The sequence below is a fragment of the Citrus clementina genome, unplaced genomic scaffold, assembly GCF_000493195.1.
Source record: "Citrus clementina cultivar Clemenules unplaced genomic scaffold, Citrus_clementina_v1.0 scaffold_4, whole genome shotgun sequence".
Lineage (NCBI taxonomy): Eukaryota > Viridiplantae > Streptophyta > Magnoliopsida > Sapindales > Rutaceae > Citrus > Citrus x clementina.
In genome coordinates this window covers 24275630-24294195 of record NW_006262274.1, presented here as the reverse complement: position 1 = coordinate 24294195, position 18566 = coordinate 24275630, and the positions used below count along the sequence as shown (strand labels likewise).

The following is an 18566-nucleotide window of genomic DNA, read 5'->3' as shown; positions in this document are numbered from 1 at the left end:
TTACCAAACAATTGTAAAGATAACATAGTGGTAATAATGAATTAGTGTGATCATGTCTGAAAAATCCATGAATAAACAAAAAGCAATTATCACTAGACCCCTTATGGTTATCTCAAGTTAAACCCTAACCATCATTGGACTATTTAGTAACCCTCCACATAAGTGTGCAGGGAGGGGTACGTACGATCATCTGACGTGGAAGGGTGAATAGCTACCAGGCCCTGGCCCCACGAGAAAGAATTGTAGGGATTGTCAAATGATGTTTTGACATGTGGTAAGAGTATCGGTTATACATAAGGTGGGATTTTATCAGATTTAATATTAAAAATATCAATAGATTTTTGCAATCAGATTTATTTTATCTCACAATTTTATCATATCACAAAATATTTTTGAGATGCCCCATCTGAAGTGGTAAAGACACGTAAGTTTTTTCCGCCCCCATATATAATATGAAAGGAAAAATCACGAGGCACTGGGTTCGTTTGAAGCATAATACGTGTCAAGAAATCTGACATTGGGTAATAACACATGGATCCTAATATTCTGTGATCTCTCTAAAAAAAAAAAAAGACTGAAAAAATTATTAAAAGTTAGTTACATCATACATGCTGACTGCCGTGGTGTGTGATCAAAATAAAATTTTTTGAATTTCATCATTTCAAGGGGAGATTAGTCTATGGATACTAATTTGATCATTTCGAAAGATGATCGGATTAAGGAGACACACAGATGGGGACTTTTTTTTTTTTCCTTCATATAAAAATAGAACAATTATGTCTTTATTTGAGAAATTAAAATCTTTAAGGGACCGATATCGTATTCGGCCATTCCCAAATTCTTTTTTGATATTTGTTAACGAACTTTATTTTTTGAGGACGAAAGTTGGATTTTCTCGAGCAGTTATCTGTTGCTTCGCGGCATCAGCTTTCAGGTGAGCTCTCTATCTTTCTCTTTCTCTTTCTCTTTCTCTTTCTCTTTTCTTATTCTGCTTCTACTTTTTAGTAAGAGTGAAGGATTGAAACTGTTCTTCCGTTACTTCTCGACGCTTCTAATTCAACATTAAGTCGATAAAAACGTAGTGGCAGAATCGAATGATGTATTCATTGTGCAGAACACTAAAACTCAACTGGCTTTTAATTATTTATTGTTATTATTATTTTTGAATTGGGGTTCAGTACAATTGAACCAAAGGGAGCTATTGCTAATATTCATGTCTGTTTTACTGCTCAAGTACCCAATAATGCTTCGGTAATTTCATCATAAGAATTAAGATGGCCTCCGTGTAATTTTAAGCTTCTTTTCCCCCCTAAGCTTGTGGTAGCTCGGAGAAAGACAATAACTCTTTAAAATAATAATTTTTTTTTTTTAGATTTTCCGACGATCCTGAATTGACAATTGAGGTTTTTTTTTTTTTTTAAAAAAAAAAAGAATGTGGGTTTAGATGTGAAGACTGGCAGCTGGTTTTGCTCATATTGTAATATAAAGTTTCATTTCCAGGTTAAAATATGGTGCAAGTTCTGTCATTAAGCACGCTAACAACCTCCGGGAATGGTGGGTTTTATGGGTCACCTGCTTTGTGGAGAAGGCATTTCAAGCTATTAGAGAAAAGCCGAATTGGGATTGATCGGCCATGCTTTTGTCATCAATTTGTTCAAGGCTTACACTTAAGAGTTACTTTTAATCTATTAAGACAAAGAAACTTGAGGGCCAATGCTGGATGGCTGTTTAAAGGAGGTAGTGACCAGGGATTGGATGCAAGCTCAGAGCGTAGTGAAAGTGCTAACGAGGATATACTGTTTTTCTTTTTTCAGCTAGATTTGGCAACTCGAGTGCAGGTTTGACAGCTTATACAAGGTGAAATGGTTTAATGTTTCTCCCAGATTGAGGGTTGTGTTAACAAGATTTAGTTGTTTTGGTTTCGTGAAATTGCAGTGTGCTTTAAACATGGAGGAATACGACATTGCACAACAATTGAGAAACAAGCTTACTGAGGTTAGATTTATCATTTTGTTTATGTAAGAAAACACTCAATTGGAGAATGTTTCCTTTCATTACCTTACTTGAGGACTTGGTCAGAAGCAAGTTTTTCACTTGTTGTGACATTCAAATCTCCTTGAAAGTTGTGATATTTGTGTTTACTCTGACTATTATATCTCATTTTTGCAAGACTGCTGGTAAGTAGGCTTATGGGGTTCTAATTTCGAACATCTTAAAATTGTGCTCTTGCCTGCATTAACATATGATCATGTGCATGTGAATTAGCTTCCTATTCTATGAACTGCGAACTATATTTAATAGGTGTTCATCTTGGAAGGTGGAGGAAGAAATATCTAGGCAGCTAGAAGCGAAAAGGGGATTATCCTCAAAGAGTGAAGCCCAAGATAAGGCTTTAAGTATCATACGTCTACGGTAAGTCAAGCCGTGTTTCCACTGTAGTTTTGTGGCATGTTGATTCAACATGAGACTTTTATTGGACTGATTGTTTATTTATTTATTTTTTCCTTTTTCTCCTTGCAGTGCAGATCTGCAGAAAGCAATTGACAGTGAGAATTATGCTTTAGCAGCTGACCTACGGGATCAAATTTGCAAACTGGAGGCAGAGTCTTTGGCTGCCTCGGCAACAGCTCTGGCGTTTGAAAATGCACGATTTGCATTTCGTTTAGGGCAGAAAGTGAATCATAAAATTTTTGGTAACAATATGCCTTTCATTGGATGAATCAACTTTTCCTCTATTTACTTATTTGTGCTTTTAAGTGTGACTTAAGCACATATGTTAACTTGTACAATATAGATGTACTTCTTTCCCAGTTGTAATCATTTATTATGAACGGGATATCAACTGCCTCATAATCTTGGTCAGTCTCAGTCGAAGTTCAGAGGATCGGATGCAAAAAGTAGAAATGAGAGTTGGCTACACCGTTCTCTTATTCCTTTTCACTGCTTGTAAATGTTGCTGAAATCTCATGTTATGGTTTTAGGATATCGAGCTGTGATTTGTGGTATGGATCCAGTTTGCTGTGAATCTAGTTCATGGATGGAAATTGCACAAGTGGAAAAGTTGCAACGAGGTCCTAGTCAGCCATTTTATCAGGTTCATTAACCTTGTGTTTGGTTACTTTAGTTTCATTTGTATCATAAGATGAACATTTTCCTCAATATTTTTGATATACAAATGTTTCTTCTGAATGGAATTTTGAGGTTTACTCCCTAATCCTTCGCTGTAATTTTTGCTTCTTGTGAAGTTTCACAATGCTTGCTTCTCCTATCTCTGATCATGCCTTTTCATTTTCTTCCCCCTTATTAGGTCTTGGTTGACGTACATGCTGACCCCAATATACTGGTCGCTTATGGTAATTGCATTTTGCTTGATCCAACTCCTTAGAGATATAAGTTGCCTTTTAGTTCTGTACAAAAGGCACATTGTCAGCATTGTTATCAGTATTCAACTTTGTAATAGCATAATATCAGACTTAGAGGCATGACTGTAAATGCTTTTAGATTGCAATATCCTGTTTTGGATCTTGCTGTTTTTCTATGCTAATGCTCTGTTGAACTCATGGAATATGGAATGGTTTTACATTACTGCAGTTGCTGAGGAGAATTTGTTGGCTTCTGACCAACCAGACATGGTGAGTAGATTTCTGAAAATCATGAAAGTTGCGCCCTGCAACCCTACTATTTTATTCCTGATTATTTGTGGGCTGTACTTAATTCACAGGCAAGGTTTGATCATCCCTATATTTCTTTCCTGTTTTACGGGACGGATACAGCTGGAGATTTCATCCCAATCAAGCAGCTGCGAGAGAAGTACAACAGGCCTCGATATGAAGTTCCCACAGATCCAGAAGATGAGGAGCTGCAGTAATGCTTAAAATGAATGATGTCTGCAATCCTATTTGCGCGAGTTGAGTTTTGCCGGATCTAGAGCTCAAGAACATAGTCCTCTAATGCATGTCCATTCTGACATTAGCTCCTGCTTGTATACGATTCCGATTTCTGCATACCCTGTATTTTTGTTTTATTGGGAAGTCGGATGGGGCCATCCATAACAACCGCTGCACCTAAGCTAAAAGAAAAGGCGATCATGTAGTAATTCGACTGCCCTCTGAGGATCAAAAGTTTTATTTTTGTTTTTGTAAATGAACGTCATTCATGAGATCAAGAGGCTTCAAAATTCTACTATGAACAATACGATCCCTGTACATCTTTATTTAAATCAGCAAGTATGTATCTTTGTTTAAAATACAAGAAATAGTCAATTTGCCTTGCTCTTTGCTGCCGCAGTTTATCAAATTGGAGTATGAACTTCGATCCAGTCTCTACTGTGCTTATCTTTTTTTTTTATTCTTGTTGAATAGTATTCTTGTCATCTTAGGAAAGAAAACAAGGATATCCTTAGTTGTTTTGTTTTTTTAAGACAAGGATGAATAACATTTAAATTCTTAGATAATTAGAAAATAAAATTAATTGAAAATCACTCAACTAAATTCGGCGGCCACCTCATTACTATTGTCGTTATATGAGTTTCCGAGGGATTTGTCATTTTAATAAATTTTTGATAATCATGTTAAACCAAAAAAAAAAAAACACGAATTTAAATGCGTAAACGACATTGTTTTTGAGCATCTGTTCTTCTCTTCTTTAGTTAAAACGAGGACCGTCATTGCTAATGAAATCATAACAATTAACAGAGTAAACTAAGTTTTCCTTCCTATTGGAGAAAACATTGAGTCAAAGTATAATAGTAAGAATAATGCATAAATAAACAACTGAATGCACCTACTAGGGGATGCGCTTTTTGTCCGCCAACAGTTATTAACTAACTTAACAGATTCTGCTTTGACCTTTGACTTCGGTTTCTCTCTCAACAGAGGCAAAACTAGCATAGTTGCCACAAACAAAAGGGATGACTCGTTACATGCCCTTGTTCAGATCATGCACCAACTTGAGAAAATTAACACGACTCCATGCACACCTCTTGGTCACCGGTCTTCACTATGACCCACCAGCCTCCACCAGGCTCATTGAGTCATATGCTGAAATGGGTTCTCTGCGATCTTCAAGACTTGTCTTTGATACTTTCAAAGAACCTGATTCTTTCATGTGGGCTGTACTCATCAAATGCTATATGTGGAACAACTTCTTTGAAGAATCCATTTTACTTTACCATAAAATGATACGCGAGCAAGCCACAATCAGTAACTTCATTTACCCATCTGTTTTGAGAGCCTGCTCAAGTTTAGGTGATCTGGGTTCTGGTGAAAAAGTCCATGGAAGGATAATCAAATGTGGGTTTGATAAGGATGATGTTATTCAGACTTCAATCCTTTGTACGTACGGTGAATTTGGCTGTTTAGATGATGCTAGGAAAGTGTTTGACAAAATGACGAGTAGGGATGTGGTTTCGTGGAGTTCGATTATTGCTAGTTATTTTGATAATGGGGATGTCAGTGAAGGGTTGAAGATGTTTCATTCAATGGTGCGTGAAGGTGTTGAGCCGGACTTTGTGACAATGCTTAGCCTAGCTGAGGCTTGTGGTGAATTATGTTCCTTAAGACCTGCGAGGTCGATTCATGGCCATGTATTGAGGAGAAAAATTAAGATTGATGGACCTTTGGGTAATTCTTTCATTGTAATGTATAGTAAATGTGGTGACTTGTTGAGTGCAGAGAGAACCTTTGTAAAGATTGAGAAAAGATGTACTACTTCATGGACAGCGATGATTTCTTGCTACAATAGAAGCGGCTGGTTTCAGAAGGCTTTAGAATCTTTTGTTAAGATGCTGGAGGTTAAAGAGGAACCTAATTTGATAACCTTGATTACTGTTTTAGGTTCCTGTGCTGGGTTGGGCTGGCTTAGGGAAGGGAAGTCAGTTCATTGTCAGATTATCAGAAAAGGTATGGGACCCGAGTATGATTATTTGGGGCCAGCATTGATAGAATTCTATGCTGAATGTGGGAAAATGAGTGAATGCGAGAAGGTTATTCATGCAATTGGAGAAAGGAATATTCTATCATGGAATATGCTCATATCAGAATATGCTCGGAAAGGAATGTCGAAGGAGGCATTAGAACTTCTTGTTCAGATGCAGACGTGGGGTCTAATGCCAGATTCATTTAGTGTTGCAAGTTCTCTCTCAGCTTGTGGAAATGTGGGTTCGTTGCAGCTTGGTCTGCAGATACATGGTCTTGTCATTAAAATAGACTGCAAAGATGAGTTTGTTCAGAGTTCTTTGATTGATATGTATTCCAAATGTGGTTTCGAGAATTTAGCATACCTATTATTCGAGAGAATTCAACAGAAAAGTGTTGTCACGTGGAATTCTATGATTTGTGGGTTCTACCAGAATGGTAATTCACTTGAGGCGATCAATCTCTTTCATCAAATGTACTTGAACTGTCTGGAGATGGATGAAGTGACCTTCTTAACTGCAATTCAAGCTTGTTCCAACATAGGTCAGCTTGAAAAGGGTAAGTGGGTTCATCACAAGCTCATTAGCTACGGTGTAAGGAAGGATATTTATATTGATACAGCGCTAACTGACATGTACGCAAAGTGTGGAGACCTTCAAACAGCCCAAAGAGTCTTTGATAGCATGTCGGAAAGGAATGTGGTGTCCTGGAGTGCCATGATTGACTGTTATGGAATGCATGGTCAGCTAAATGATGCGGCCTCCCTCTTCAAGCAAATGTTAGATTCAGGAATAAAACCTAATGAAGTTACCTTCATGAATATCTTATGGGCTTGCAGTCATTCAGGGTCTGTAGAAGAAGGGAAGTTCTATTTTAATGCAATGAGGATTTTTGGAGTTGAGCCAGACTTACAACATTATGCTTGTATGGTTGACCTTCTAAGTCGTAGTGGTGACATCGAAGGAGCATTTAAAATGATCCATTCAATGCCGTTCCCTGCCAATGGTAGCATTTGGGGTGCACTGCTTAACGGATGTAGAATCCACAAACGAATAGATGTAATGAAAACAATTGAGAAAGAACTTTCAGTTACTGGTACAAATGATAACGGATATTATACTTTATTATCTAACATATATGCTGAAGAAGGCAACTGGGATGAATTTGGAAAGGTGAGATCAATAATGGAAGTTACAGGTCTAAAAAAGGTCCCTGGGTACAGTACAATTTAGCTTGATAAGTCAATTTAGAGCTGGTGAGACATCTCATATGTAATCAGAAATGTACATATTCTCCTATTTTTGAAAAAATTTATCACTCATTTCATACATTTCGTAGTACCTCCTCGTTTCTTTTGATGGTTGTCATCTCAAATCCACACAATAAGGAGTAGCAACTTCCATTGGCTTGGCTGATTAAGTTGTTCGGATTCAGCAGTGCATTTACATACTTTAGCCTTGGCAAGATCACAGAACAGGTCTACCTTTGTAAAAACATCCCATATACAAGAGGAAAAAGAGAAATAAAATTAGATAAATTAAAATAGTGCTCAATTTGATCTTAGCCAACTCCTAACTCTCAGGATTTCATTAGTATACGGTACAATTAATAGGGGGGAAAAAAATGTGTGCGCACGCGCACTTGTGTGTATCTCTGAATAATGTACACGATATGGCCTTCCCTCCAAAAAAACGCCCTCCCTCCTTCCGAAATCCCTCGTGTAAATATTTACTCAATTTTTCACTGAATCAGTATAATTGCAAATCAGCATACCATCTTATCAGCCTTCACCATTTACTGGAATGCACATAGATTTACCAACTCATAAACTCATGTTGGGCAACTGGAGTGAGCCCCCTATAACATGAGGCATGAGCTTTCTTAAACTCATGGAGTGCATGGTCTTTAAGATAACTCTTCAGGGTCATCTTTAATGATCAAATAATGCCGGGAAGTTCTTCATGTTCATAATAGAGGAGCACAAGGACTTCACAGGATATTGCAGGACGATAATTCTTTGATACTATGGATTCAGTGACTGAGCTGCAGTCCAACAGTCATCCTTTCAACTGATATTCCTAGCAAAGCTTCCTGGTATAAATCTCTAAGGCATTCCAGGTAAACAGGGTTGAATCATTATCGAAGATACTTTCCACAAGGACCAAGGTTCCGTCATGCAAATTTGTAGCAGAATTAGGCTTCTTGTGGTAGCTTTGGTTCCAATGCCTGGTTACTTCAAGTTCCACTGACTGCAACTAAGCAAGAGATACCACCCTAGAGAATGAGAAATCGTTTGCATTATCCAAATCCACCAGGCTGCAGCCAGGGGACTTGCTCAAACCTCTCTGCTTCATCAATTCTCTCACCTGATTGACCCGAATCCATCTTCCATCCGAAGCATACAAGTTAGACACGAGCACATAGTAACAAGCTTTATCAGGATGTAGCTCTAGCATTTTCTTAATCATCACCTCTCCAAGATCAAATCTTGAATACAGTCCGCATCCATGGAGAAAAGCTCCAAACAAACTAACATCAGGTTCAATAGGCATATTCTCCATAAATTCCAAGGCTTCTTCAAGCCTCCCAGCACGAGCTAATAGATCCACCATACACACATAATGCTTCATGGAAGGCACGAATTTAAAGTCCCGGCACATTGAGTAGAAACATTTCCAGCCCTCTCCAACCATCCCAGTGTGACTACAGGCGGACAAAATTGTTGTAAAGATTACTTCATTGGGCTGCACTTCTTCGTTCAACATGTCACTGAAAAGTGCAAGGGACCCACCACCATCTCCTTGCATTCCATAGCCACCGATCATTGCACTCCATGTTACAGTGTTTTTCTCTCGCATGGCATCAAAAACCATTCGAGCAGATTGAGCATCCCCACATTTGGCATAAAAGTTTAGAAGCGCGGTCCCTACATACACATTAGATGATAGCAGGCCCTGTTTTGTAGAGTATGCATGAAGAGAGGAACCAACTTGGACCGCACCAAGTGAAGCACAAGCTGAAATGACACTCACCAATGTGACTGCATCAGGTGAGACATTGTCGTCTAATCTCATTTGATGAAACAGCTCAAGTGATGCGTAAGCAGGCCCATTTTGGGAATACCCAGATATAATGGAATTCCAGGCAATTACATCCTTTTCTGAAGTTGTCTCGAATATGTACCGGGCATCTGCAATCACATGGCACTTGGCATACATGTCCACCAGAGCATTTATCACTGTATAATCCTCTAGCCCAAGCCTAATCCCAAGACTATGTACCATCCTTCCCATATTCAAATTGCCCAGCTGTGCACTTGCTGAGAGCACGCTTGCAATGGTTACATGATTAGGAAAGAAATCAGCCCATTTCTTATCCGTAAACAATTTTAAAGCCTTGTCAGGGTAGCCACTTTGAGTATACCCAACAATCATAGCTGTCCATGACACGAGATCAATACTACAAAGCTCATCAAATACCGACCTAGCATCTCTAATATTTCCACACTTGACATACATATCTAAAAGTGCCGTCACCAAGTGAGAATTAATCTCAATACCAATTTTAAGAATATAACCGTGAAGCCACTTTCCCTGATGCAAAGCTCTTAACTTTGCACAGGCAGTAACCAAGCTCCCTAATGTAATTTGATTGCCTTCAACAAACCCTTCTCTCATCCGATTAAACAAAACCAATCCTTCCTGTGCACAATCATTCTGAACATAACCCGCAATCATAGAAGTCCATGAAACCACATTTTTATCGAGCGTTTCATCAAATACTTGACGAGAAGACCCAATATCTCTGCACTTAGCATACATATCAACAAGACCCGTCAACACAAAACTATCAGGACCTCCTACTTTGACAATTTCACAATGTACCTTCATCCCCTCATCAATATCTCGCAGTTCACAACACGCCTTCAACACTTTCGAAAATACAAAATTATCATGCTCTTTCAGGCGTTTTCTCATACACTTATAAAACTCCACTATGTCTTTGTACAAATCATTCAGAAAATACCATCTTATCATAACCTGAAACGAATAGAAGTCTGGGTTAGGCATTGAATCAAACACGGATCGGGCATACTTTACGTGCCCAAAAGAACCGTACATACTAACAAGTTTAGTATTACATTTGTCATTCGTTAGGCCATCTACAATTAACAACGCGTGAAATGCCTTGAGAGAACCGGTGCTTTTGCAAAGACCCAGAAGATTGAGACATGGGATTGAAGGGAGAGAGTGAAACGAAGCGAAAGTTTGATCGAGTTCATGTTGTGTTGGTGTTTGCTGGTTTGTGTAAGAGAGAAATCTTAGTTGCAATTTCGGTTTTTTGGTACGAGATACGTGCCTTTGCAAGAGAGAGATCAGTTTCATTATGTCTTTCGGGTTTTTTCATTTGATTTCTGTCACTTCCTTGTTGTTTATTTTGAAGAAGAAGAAGAAGAAGAAGAAGAGTAGTAGTAGTTGTGCCGCCAAATTTTGATTAAAAGAATGTGAGGCAAACATATCTCTGTCCACAATTGTCAAATAGGTTTGGCTTTGTGGACCCCCAAATCCAAGTACAATTGTGTTTTTCTTTATTAATCATGGTGGTAACTGTGTGTTTTTTTTTAAGTTGAAGAATAATAATAATAACTTGTCTAAAAAAAAATTGAAGAATAATTATGACTTTACAATTATTAAATTTATGTATCTTTAACTGACGTGACATTGTTCATTTAATGATTTGATGAGATGGTATGTAACCAAGGCTGATTAAAAATTTATTTTGAAATATTGTTAAGCAATGACCTTTTACGGTGTTAAATAAGACTATGATTATTTTGAATTTATTTTAAAATAGAATAGGAATTATATATGTTAAGTGATAAATTATAAAAAATATGTTATAATTTTAATCGTGTGATTATAAAAAAAATACTTCAATATAGAGGGATGCCGACATAAGATACCCAAAGTGAAATATCGTTATGTCCCAATATTCAAATACTTGATTCTCAAGCCTCTGCGGAGGTAAGACAATAAATCCAAGGTAATATTCTACTATTTTAAGCCCAAGGACATAAATGAAAATTCCCCAAGAACCGAATGAATGGGCAATGGACATAATTTCCGCCTACGCCCAAAAGTTTCAACAAATATCAATGTATGCTCAAAAGTTTCGACAATTACCGTTACGTAATTTAAAGGAAATAAGGATGTGCATTAACAGTTTGTCGGAACTTATGGGAGTGGGCAAAAATTAACCCCTTTGTTTTTATTTAAATTGAATTCAAATATAACAAAATTGAATACTTTGTCTTTCTTTTCTTTTTCTTTTTTTTTTTAACGTCAACAATAATATTTGATAGTTAGACACTATTTGACAACGTCAAGGTTTGTACTGATATTCATCGAAACTTATAGGTGCAGGCAGAAATTAACCGTAAAACTAATCATGAAAGAAGATATTCTCAAATTAAAAAAGTAATAATAATAAAAACAATGAAAGATATGGATAGAACAAATAAATAAAAGAGGAAGGGGTCAAAAGCGCAAATAAAGTCAGTCCAAAAGAACTACAAAAAGTAAGAAAACAAGCGTATGGAAAAAGGCCAAGAAAAGGACAGACTAGTGAGGAGTCGCGCTAAAGCAAAGTGCGTGGGTGGGTGAGGCCTTTGCTTTTTGCATGATTAAAAAATAGCAAATAAAATAAATAAATAAAAGAAGCGAGACTTTTGGTTGAATTTGATTGGTTGATTGAGTATCTACTAGACCTATTTATATCATATGACTATGACCGGAGAGATTTGTACAAGCGAATCAAACTCCCTCCCTCCTCAACTCATCAGTCTCCAGACACCGACACGGACACTTGTGTTTTGTGCTCTTTCCCGCCCCTCTGCGTACAAAAATGATACATAGATAGATCTTCCCAGTCTCGGTCCCACCCCCACGCGCTTTCCCCTCGCGTGCGAAAACCACATTCTCATCTCGTTTTTTTTTTTTCTCTCTGAATTTTACAATCTTATTTCAAAATGAAAAAGATACCCAATGTTGTTTTATAATTCAACCTTCTGTCCCATTCCAGTAAGTATATCAAAGTTATGCATCAATATTGAAGTTTTTTTTTTTTTTATCTCTATTCAAATAAATAAAATTCACCAACAACAAGAGAAGGTTTAGATCCATTTCTTAAAAAAAGAAAAGAAAAATAGATTTAGATGCCTATTGAGACAAATTTTGAAACCTGAATGGTGCCCTTCTTACCACTCCAGAGTCCAGACTAAGTTGAATTATTACACTTACGTATAAATAATAGTTGATCTTGTGGTCCTTTCCGTAATTTTGTGGTTCGAAAAGCAACTTGTCTGATTTTTTAAAACAATTATTATTATTATTTACGAAGAAGAATATTACCTTCAATTATAATAAAAGCATAGGTGGGACAAGCAGAGCCAGACAGTTGCCACATTTCTGAACAAAAGCACAGAGACAACGAATTAAAAGCTCTTTATGACAATCAAACCCTATTACGAGCAACACACTGCCTTGTGTTACGTGTGCAGGTGCACAGACCATGCCCCCCGTCAAATCATAAAATTTTTAACCCCATTTGATGGATGGGTTGATCAACCTTGGCTTGCCCTGATCCTGAAATATTCTTAGCGTGTTATCATTGAGTGTGTTGTGTGGCCTTATCATTTCACTACATTTTTAGGTGAGATTCCTTCACAATTGCGTCATCTGGATGCTGCTTTTGTTGCCTCTTTCATGTCGCACACTTTCCTTAGCTCCTTTTGATGCTTGCTCACTTGAGCAGGACAACATACACGATTTCACCTTGCCCTAACGCTGTTTTTAATTTCAAACTTAACTATTCGGTTCCAGGTTCCTTACCCATTTTCCTTTAATTCATGGTCCCAAAAAAAAAAACAAAAACAAAAAAGGGATCAAAACCCTGTCCTCAAAATGTAAATAATGCTCCCTTCGAACATAAATTTGATACAAAAGCTAAATATATATCCCGAAAAGAAATCATTCAACATTATTTATGAATAATACAAAGTCTGTAACCACCCAAAGACAGACAGATAATTAAGAGAACCCGAATTTATGGGCTATGGAATGTACAAGGACAATCCCCATGTCTTACAATAAGCATCACTCCTCAAAGCCATGGAAACAACTCCCTACTTCCCTCTATAGAATGTTCAAATCATAAAATTTGGATCCTACTTCCCGTTATTACGTTAATAGAGCTGGAGGATTACCTGCAGGGCATCTTTGGCGACGAGGCCTTCTAGTTGTTTTACCCCATCCTGTTAGGCTTTTATCATCCAGTGCCACCACTTCAATATTAACAAGCTGCTGCACCAGTGGACTGCAAGCTATGGTTGCTGGTGTGGGGGGTGGGGGACTAACTACAGCACGCCGCCTCCCCCTTGCAGATCCATTTCTAGTGGAGTTCCTTCTTGTCAATGCGGACCATGAATGACCCGTAGCTCTCATCATCCCTCCAAATGTCTGAAGATCTTCAGTTACCTCGTGCCTCGATAAAGAAGCAAGGCCCGGAAGGATGTCCCTTTGGAAGTCCCTCCGCTGCCTCCCTCTCCTTGCCTGGCCCTTTCGGGGTCTATTTGGTAATACGGTGGTTCCTGTTTCTTCAAATTTAAGGTTTTCTGGAACCAGAGGCTGCGGCATGTAATCTTCTTCCTTGGTCTCTGTCAATTTCAATGTCATGGACTCAAAATAATCTAACTCTTCAGAGGAAGAATCCCCATTATCCTCACCATCTTTGCCTCTCAAAGCTGCATCAAACTTTCTCATAATATCATCCCCACAAGATGAAATTATCTCGACAAACCAATTAAGCGGGTCCTTTATTGAAGCTTCAGATGAATTGCATGTGGCATCATCTAAACGAATTTGGGAAGCAGATGATGAGATCCAAACTATTGCCTCTGCCGCTGCCCTTGCAACATCATCATCATGCACCAGCTCAGTTTTGCGTTGCTGCAGAGGTACTTTCAGTGCCTTTTCTGGAGATTCTTCTCCGGAAATGACCATCTCCTCGGTCTCTGGAACTATGGGTGCTTCCAAATCTATCCCAGAAGTCTTCACATTGGAGCTCGGAGCAGCTGGCGTGAATGAAGCTTCATCCTCGCTCACACACGAGTTTAAATCAATTTCATGTCTGAAACCGGCAACCCTTACATCTGATTTCTTCTCAATGAGCACCAGTGCTTCTGTTGCACCTTGTTGGCTCAAGTCAGGAACTGCAGCATCAAAAGGCAAGTTAATATCAAGCACTCTATTTTTCTTGTTTTCTTCAACTTCTACTTCAGATGTGGGAGGAACGGACACAGATGGGGAGGTAAGAGATGAAGATTCATTCGCAGAAATGTGAGGCTTCTCGAGAAAAGGAAACCCAAGAATTTTCCTACTACTCAAAAAGTCATTTCTTTCAACCCTGCTGGCCTCAACATTATTAGAACCCGATCCTGACTTCAACTTCTGAGCAAACATTTGGCTGCTTCCAGTTTCATTTTTATTCACTGATTGATTCAGAGAAGATTGCAAGAAACTCAAGTCCCCTGCATTCAAATCCCTCCCAGTATTAGTGCCCTCGTTCTTACTAGAAGGCTTAGCCCTTAGCCAAGGCAGAATTGCAACGGGGTCCTCTTGCTTCCTTCCTTCATCTTCGACTTCAACATTTCTTTGTGGAACTGAATCCTGAAGTCTGTTTGAAAGGACCACATTCAAACTCACATCTTTTGCAGCCTTCATGTCCGTGCTACTTGAACCATTGCAGAGCTTTGCAGAACCATGAGTGATGACATTTTCAGAGGCAAAATGATTATTATTGCCATAATTCACATAATTGTAGCTAATTGAAGGGACTTGAACCAGAGGCTCCTTGGAGCCTGATGAAGACCGTTGGTAAAATCCATTTTGCTTTGGCAATTCACTTTCTAAACTTAAGTTAGGTCTAGAATTTCTGTTAAGATGCCACCCATCTCCAAAGATCCCATAGGACTGAGCTGATGTATGAGAATTCCGAGTCAATGTATCGGATGAGTTCAAAAATGGGAGTGTTTGGACTGATATTGACTTCTCATTTAAGCAACTACGGGGCTTTTCCCAAGTTGAAGCCGAGTGAGACCAAGAGTTGAACAAATCAGAGGAAGAAGCAACAGGATATGAACTGGGTATACTGGAAGCTACAATTGATTCAGGAAGGTTATTGTTTGAGATATCACGATTTTTTTCTGAGACCTCTAAACCATGAATTGTCCTCTCTCTCCATAGGTCCACCTTGCTTTGATCAGTTAGCAAGAAAGGAGGGTGCTCCTGAGCTTTGTTAAACAGAACTTGTATTGGCTGTGATGATATAGGAGACTTTTCATTTTGAAGACCTTGAGAAACAGACTTACTGGGGCCTGTTTAAAAAGACAGCACTATCCACATTAAAAGACCAGAACTAACAGCAACAATCCCATAGGACGTAAATGCAGAAAAGTTAACAATTATTTAGTCAGGTCAATTAAAGGCCAGGAAGATTTGTCCATGAGCTAGTCTGTATGAGAAATAAATGAACATAGCAGAATCTAATTTCCTTACAAAACTACAACCAAAGTATTATGGTTAGCCTCACTCCCATGAAACAAGATACTAAAGAGCAAGCAGGGCATGCATTCTGTATCTACTTTACAAGAAGTTGAAAATGCAAGTTCCAAATGGGAACAACCAAGGAATTTAACTGGAACTATATGAAAAATCACTACCTGCTTCAAACATAGGGGAAAACCACCCTCTACCATTTTCATTATTCTGCAAATGTCGATTCTTTGAACTCCCATTACTGCTTTCAAGATGTGAGTTCCTAGAAACTTCCTTGAGCAAACGTGGAAGCTGTGACTTTAATTTAGCAGATAGTTCATGATCTTTAGTCTCCCTATCAGTGGGGGCACAACCTAGCAGATCAAGATATCTGGAAGTATTTGTTTCTTCAGTTGGAATAGGCTCATTCAAGTCAGCCAAACCATTTGTTCTGCTTAAATATGAATCAGATCTCAAGACCTCTTTCTGACAACCAATATTCTCACTGTCCCCAACATACAACTTTACACCACTCTCAGCTGCAATTTTCTGACTTCCATTCGGAAGATAACTTGACGTGGCTGATTTTGTTTCGTCCCTACAATGTCCCTCTTCTTCAGTGTCAATGTAAGCATCCGCTGGAAGTTGAAGATCGATCATCTTTCTTCGAACCTTTGAGGGTCTGGAATCCAGCAATTCAACCTCCTTAGAACTACCACCATTTTGAAAAGGTAAAGGGCGAACTTGTGTGCTGCTTCCTTTAATGGAACTCAGAGGAGAATGAATGTCTTCGATGCCTGAAATTGACGGTCTAGCACAGACAGAGTTTGCCAAAGGGAAGCTGGGAATCTGCCATTTCCGAGCATCTTCAGATGTAATCTGAGAGTTCAAGGGGCTTGATGACAATGATGACTCAACAGCCATTTGATTCTTGTGTAGCTCTTTCCTTTTCACTTCATCCATCAAGTCTATTTGTATTCGGTACAGACGGTGAAGTTCATATACCTTTGTAAATAAAGAATTGAAATACATTCAAATGAGCAAAAAGCAAATCAGATGCAAAATCAGACAACATTCAACCTGACTTCAATTAAATAATATCAGAGCAAGTATAACCTTCTTATAGATTTAAGAAAAATCATCTGATCACGAACTTTTAACAGTCATACCTGATCCTTAAAAATTGCCTCATGCTCAAGCATTGTCCGCTTTACTACATCCTTGTCATACTCGGAATAAGAATCTGTAACAGCCCTAGGCAAGAAACCATTGTAATACTGCCCATTTGTCAATGTTTTATCTCCATAATACAGTGGCCAGCTAGTAGAATCCTGATTAAGATCCCTCATTGAGTAATATCCTGGCAAGTAGCTTTTACACTGCACTTTTGTTCCCATTCCTGGTAATCAAATAAGAAATGTTATTGTGTGAAATTAAGGCAGAGATCAATAATAGAAGTGCTCAACTATACAAATCGAATAAATAAATGAGTTTCCCTGAGAGAAATTTAATTAGTAATATAGCTTCCAATTCTCAATAATTTTTTTTTTTTTTTTTTTTGGGGAGGGGAAAAAAAAGTGAACGACAATCTGAAACATATGAGAGGACGGCAAATTTCCTACAAGAATTTTGGAAATTTCCCAGACAAGGAACTCGGATAAATTGACTAAAGTTACTGATAAAATATGGTATGAAGTTAATTCAATTCTAACTTCATTATAATAGAATTCAATGAAATGTAGCTCAGAGAAGTAGGATTGATGTTCCTTGTTGTCCGGCAAAGTACCAAGAAACTAATTGATATGCAGTAACTATCTGCTGCTAAAAGTAGTTATTAAACCAATAAGCCATTTCATTACTTGAGAACATCAATGATTGGTCAAGAAACTGAATTCATTCAATCAGTCTCTCAATTATAGTGATTGATAAAATTATACCAATATAATTCTGACATCTCTATAAATCCACAATTGAGCCTGTGTTTTGCAGAAAATTCCAGACACACTAAAAAATTAAGAAACCCTATTATCAGAAAATAAATAAATAAGTAGATAAATACAATTTTATCCACGAATTTATCAAGCTATAAATAAAAACCATAATAAAAAAAAATTGTCGAATTGGCAACAAAAAGTTAACAGAACAGATCCTATACAACTACAATGTTTCACCGACGAGAAGCTAGCAAATATTAATAAAGAGAAACTAACATACCAAGAACTATAATCACCTATCAAATCAAAATTACAATCAAACTAATCGAAAAACAAGAAATAAAATAATTAACCAGCAAAACAAGAAGGAAGTAAACACAGGCAAGTGTATAGGTGAACTGAGAGAAGAAATGCATAAACCAATTAGCTAAATCATCAGATTAAATACACTAATAAATCAGCATAAGGTAAAATTAAATTAATTAATTAGAATAAAAATTAAAGTTTACCTCAGACCCACATCCTCTTATCACCTCTCGTTTAAGAATCCAACATAGATTCAATCATTTAAAAATAAAAATAAAAATAAAAATCACATGATGGAAAATTCAGACTCCAAAACTCGCGGTATCAACGAAAAATAAATAAGTGAATAAAGCTTGAAATTTTTCACAAAAAACAATAGTTAAAGAAGTGGGTATTTTTGCAACACCATTGAAAAAGCTTAGATCGTCATCTGGGAGAAGATTTCGATCTGCTGGGCCAGTCTCTTTCTTTCTTTCCCTCAACACAAAAGGAAGCATAGAAGAGTTTTTTTTTTTTTTTAAAAAAAAAAAGAATTCTCTTCTTCTTGTAGAGAGAGAAAGTGAGTTTTATGTTAATTTTTTTGAGAGAGAGAAAGAGAGAGATCCCAGATAAGAAATCTTCACACAAACAAACGACCTTCTAAGAACAGTGACATTAAATTTGTCAACATCCGGTCTCTTTTTATTCTCTGCTTTTTCTTCACTTCTTTCTCTCTCTAAAAACATTTCTTTTCTTTTTTTTTTATAATATTCCTTTTACATTTTTTTAAATTCTCAGAATTTTTTTTTTTAATTTTGGAATACATGTGTACAAGTACA

The 18566-nt window shown here is 37.5% G+C and overlaps 4 protein-coding genes across 6 annotated transcripts; 2 read left to right on the top strand and 2 right to left on the bottom strand.

The window, feature by feature from the left end:
• Nucleotides 1–567: 567 nt before the first annotated feature.
• LOC18043861 (clp protease adapter protein ClpF, chloroplastic) lies at nt 568–4286 on the top strand. Of its 2 annotated transcripts, XM_006438722.2 has the most exons (9): nt 568–934; nt 1501–1838; nt 1936–1995; nt 2318–2412; nt 2521–2693; nt 2982–3094; nt 3308–3353; nt 3592–3632; nt 3722–4286. In XM_006438722.2, exons 2-9 carry the CDS (start codon nt 1509–1511, stop codon nt 3866–3868), a joined length of 1005 nt encoding a protein of 334 aa, XP_006438785.1. In that variant the 5' UTR covers nt 568–934; nt 1501–1508; the 3' UTR covers nt 3869–4286. The 2 variants fall into 2 exon arrangements, with proteins under 2 accessions (XP_006438785.1, XP_024042522.1); XM_024186754.1 differs by lacking the exon at nt 568–934 and having other exon boundaries at nt 1003–1838.
• A 560-nt stretch (nt 4287–4846) lies between these two features.
• LOC18043860 (putative pentatricopeptide repeat-containing protein At1g69350, mitochondrial) lies at nt 4847–7220 on the top strand. The gene has a single exon (XM_006438719.2). The coding sequence runs from the start codon at nt 4910–4912 to the stop codon at nt 7145–7147; it is 2238 nt and encodes a 745-aa protein (XP_006438782.1). The 5' UTR covers nt 4847–4909; the 3' UTR covers nt 7148–7220.
• A 244-nt stretch (nt 7221–7464) lies between these two features.
• On the bottom strand, nt 7465–10337 carry LOC18043619 (pentatricopeptide repeat-containing protein At2g03380, mitochondrial). 2 transcript variants are annotated; one of them, XM_024186832.1, is made up of 2 exons: nt 10057–10139; nt 7465–9955 (listed from the first exon to the last, which is right to left on the bottom strand). In XM_024186832.1, exons 1-2 carry the CDS (start codon nt 10063–10065, stop codon nt 8171–8173), a joined length of 1794 nt encoding a protein of 597 aa, XP_024042600.1. In that variant the 5' UTR covers nt 10066–10139; the 3' UTR covers nt 7465–8170. The 2 variants fall into 2 exon arrangements, with proteins under 2 accessions (XP_024042600.1, XP_024042599.1); XM_024186831.1 differs by having other exon boundaries at nt 7465–10337.
• A 2593-nt stretch (nt 10338–12930) lies between these two features.
• LOC18043618 lies at nt 12931–18399 on the bottom strand. The gene is made up of 4 exons (XM_006438717.2): nt 17952–18399; nt 16678–16907; nt 15694–16513; nt 12931–15348 (listed from the first exon to the last, which is right to left on the bottom strand). Exons 2-4 carry the CDS (start codon nt 16903–16905, stop codon nt 13154–13156), a joined length of 3243 nt encoding a protein of 1080 aa, XP_006438780.1. The 5' UTR covers nt 16906–16907; nt 17952–18399; the 3' UTR covers nt 12931–13153.
• Nucleotides 18400–18566: the final 167 nt, after the last annotated feature.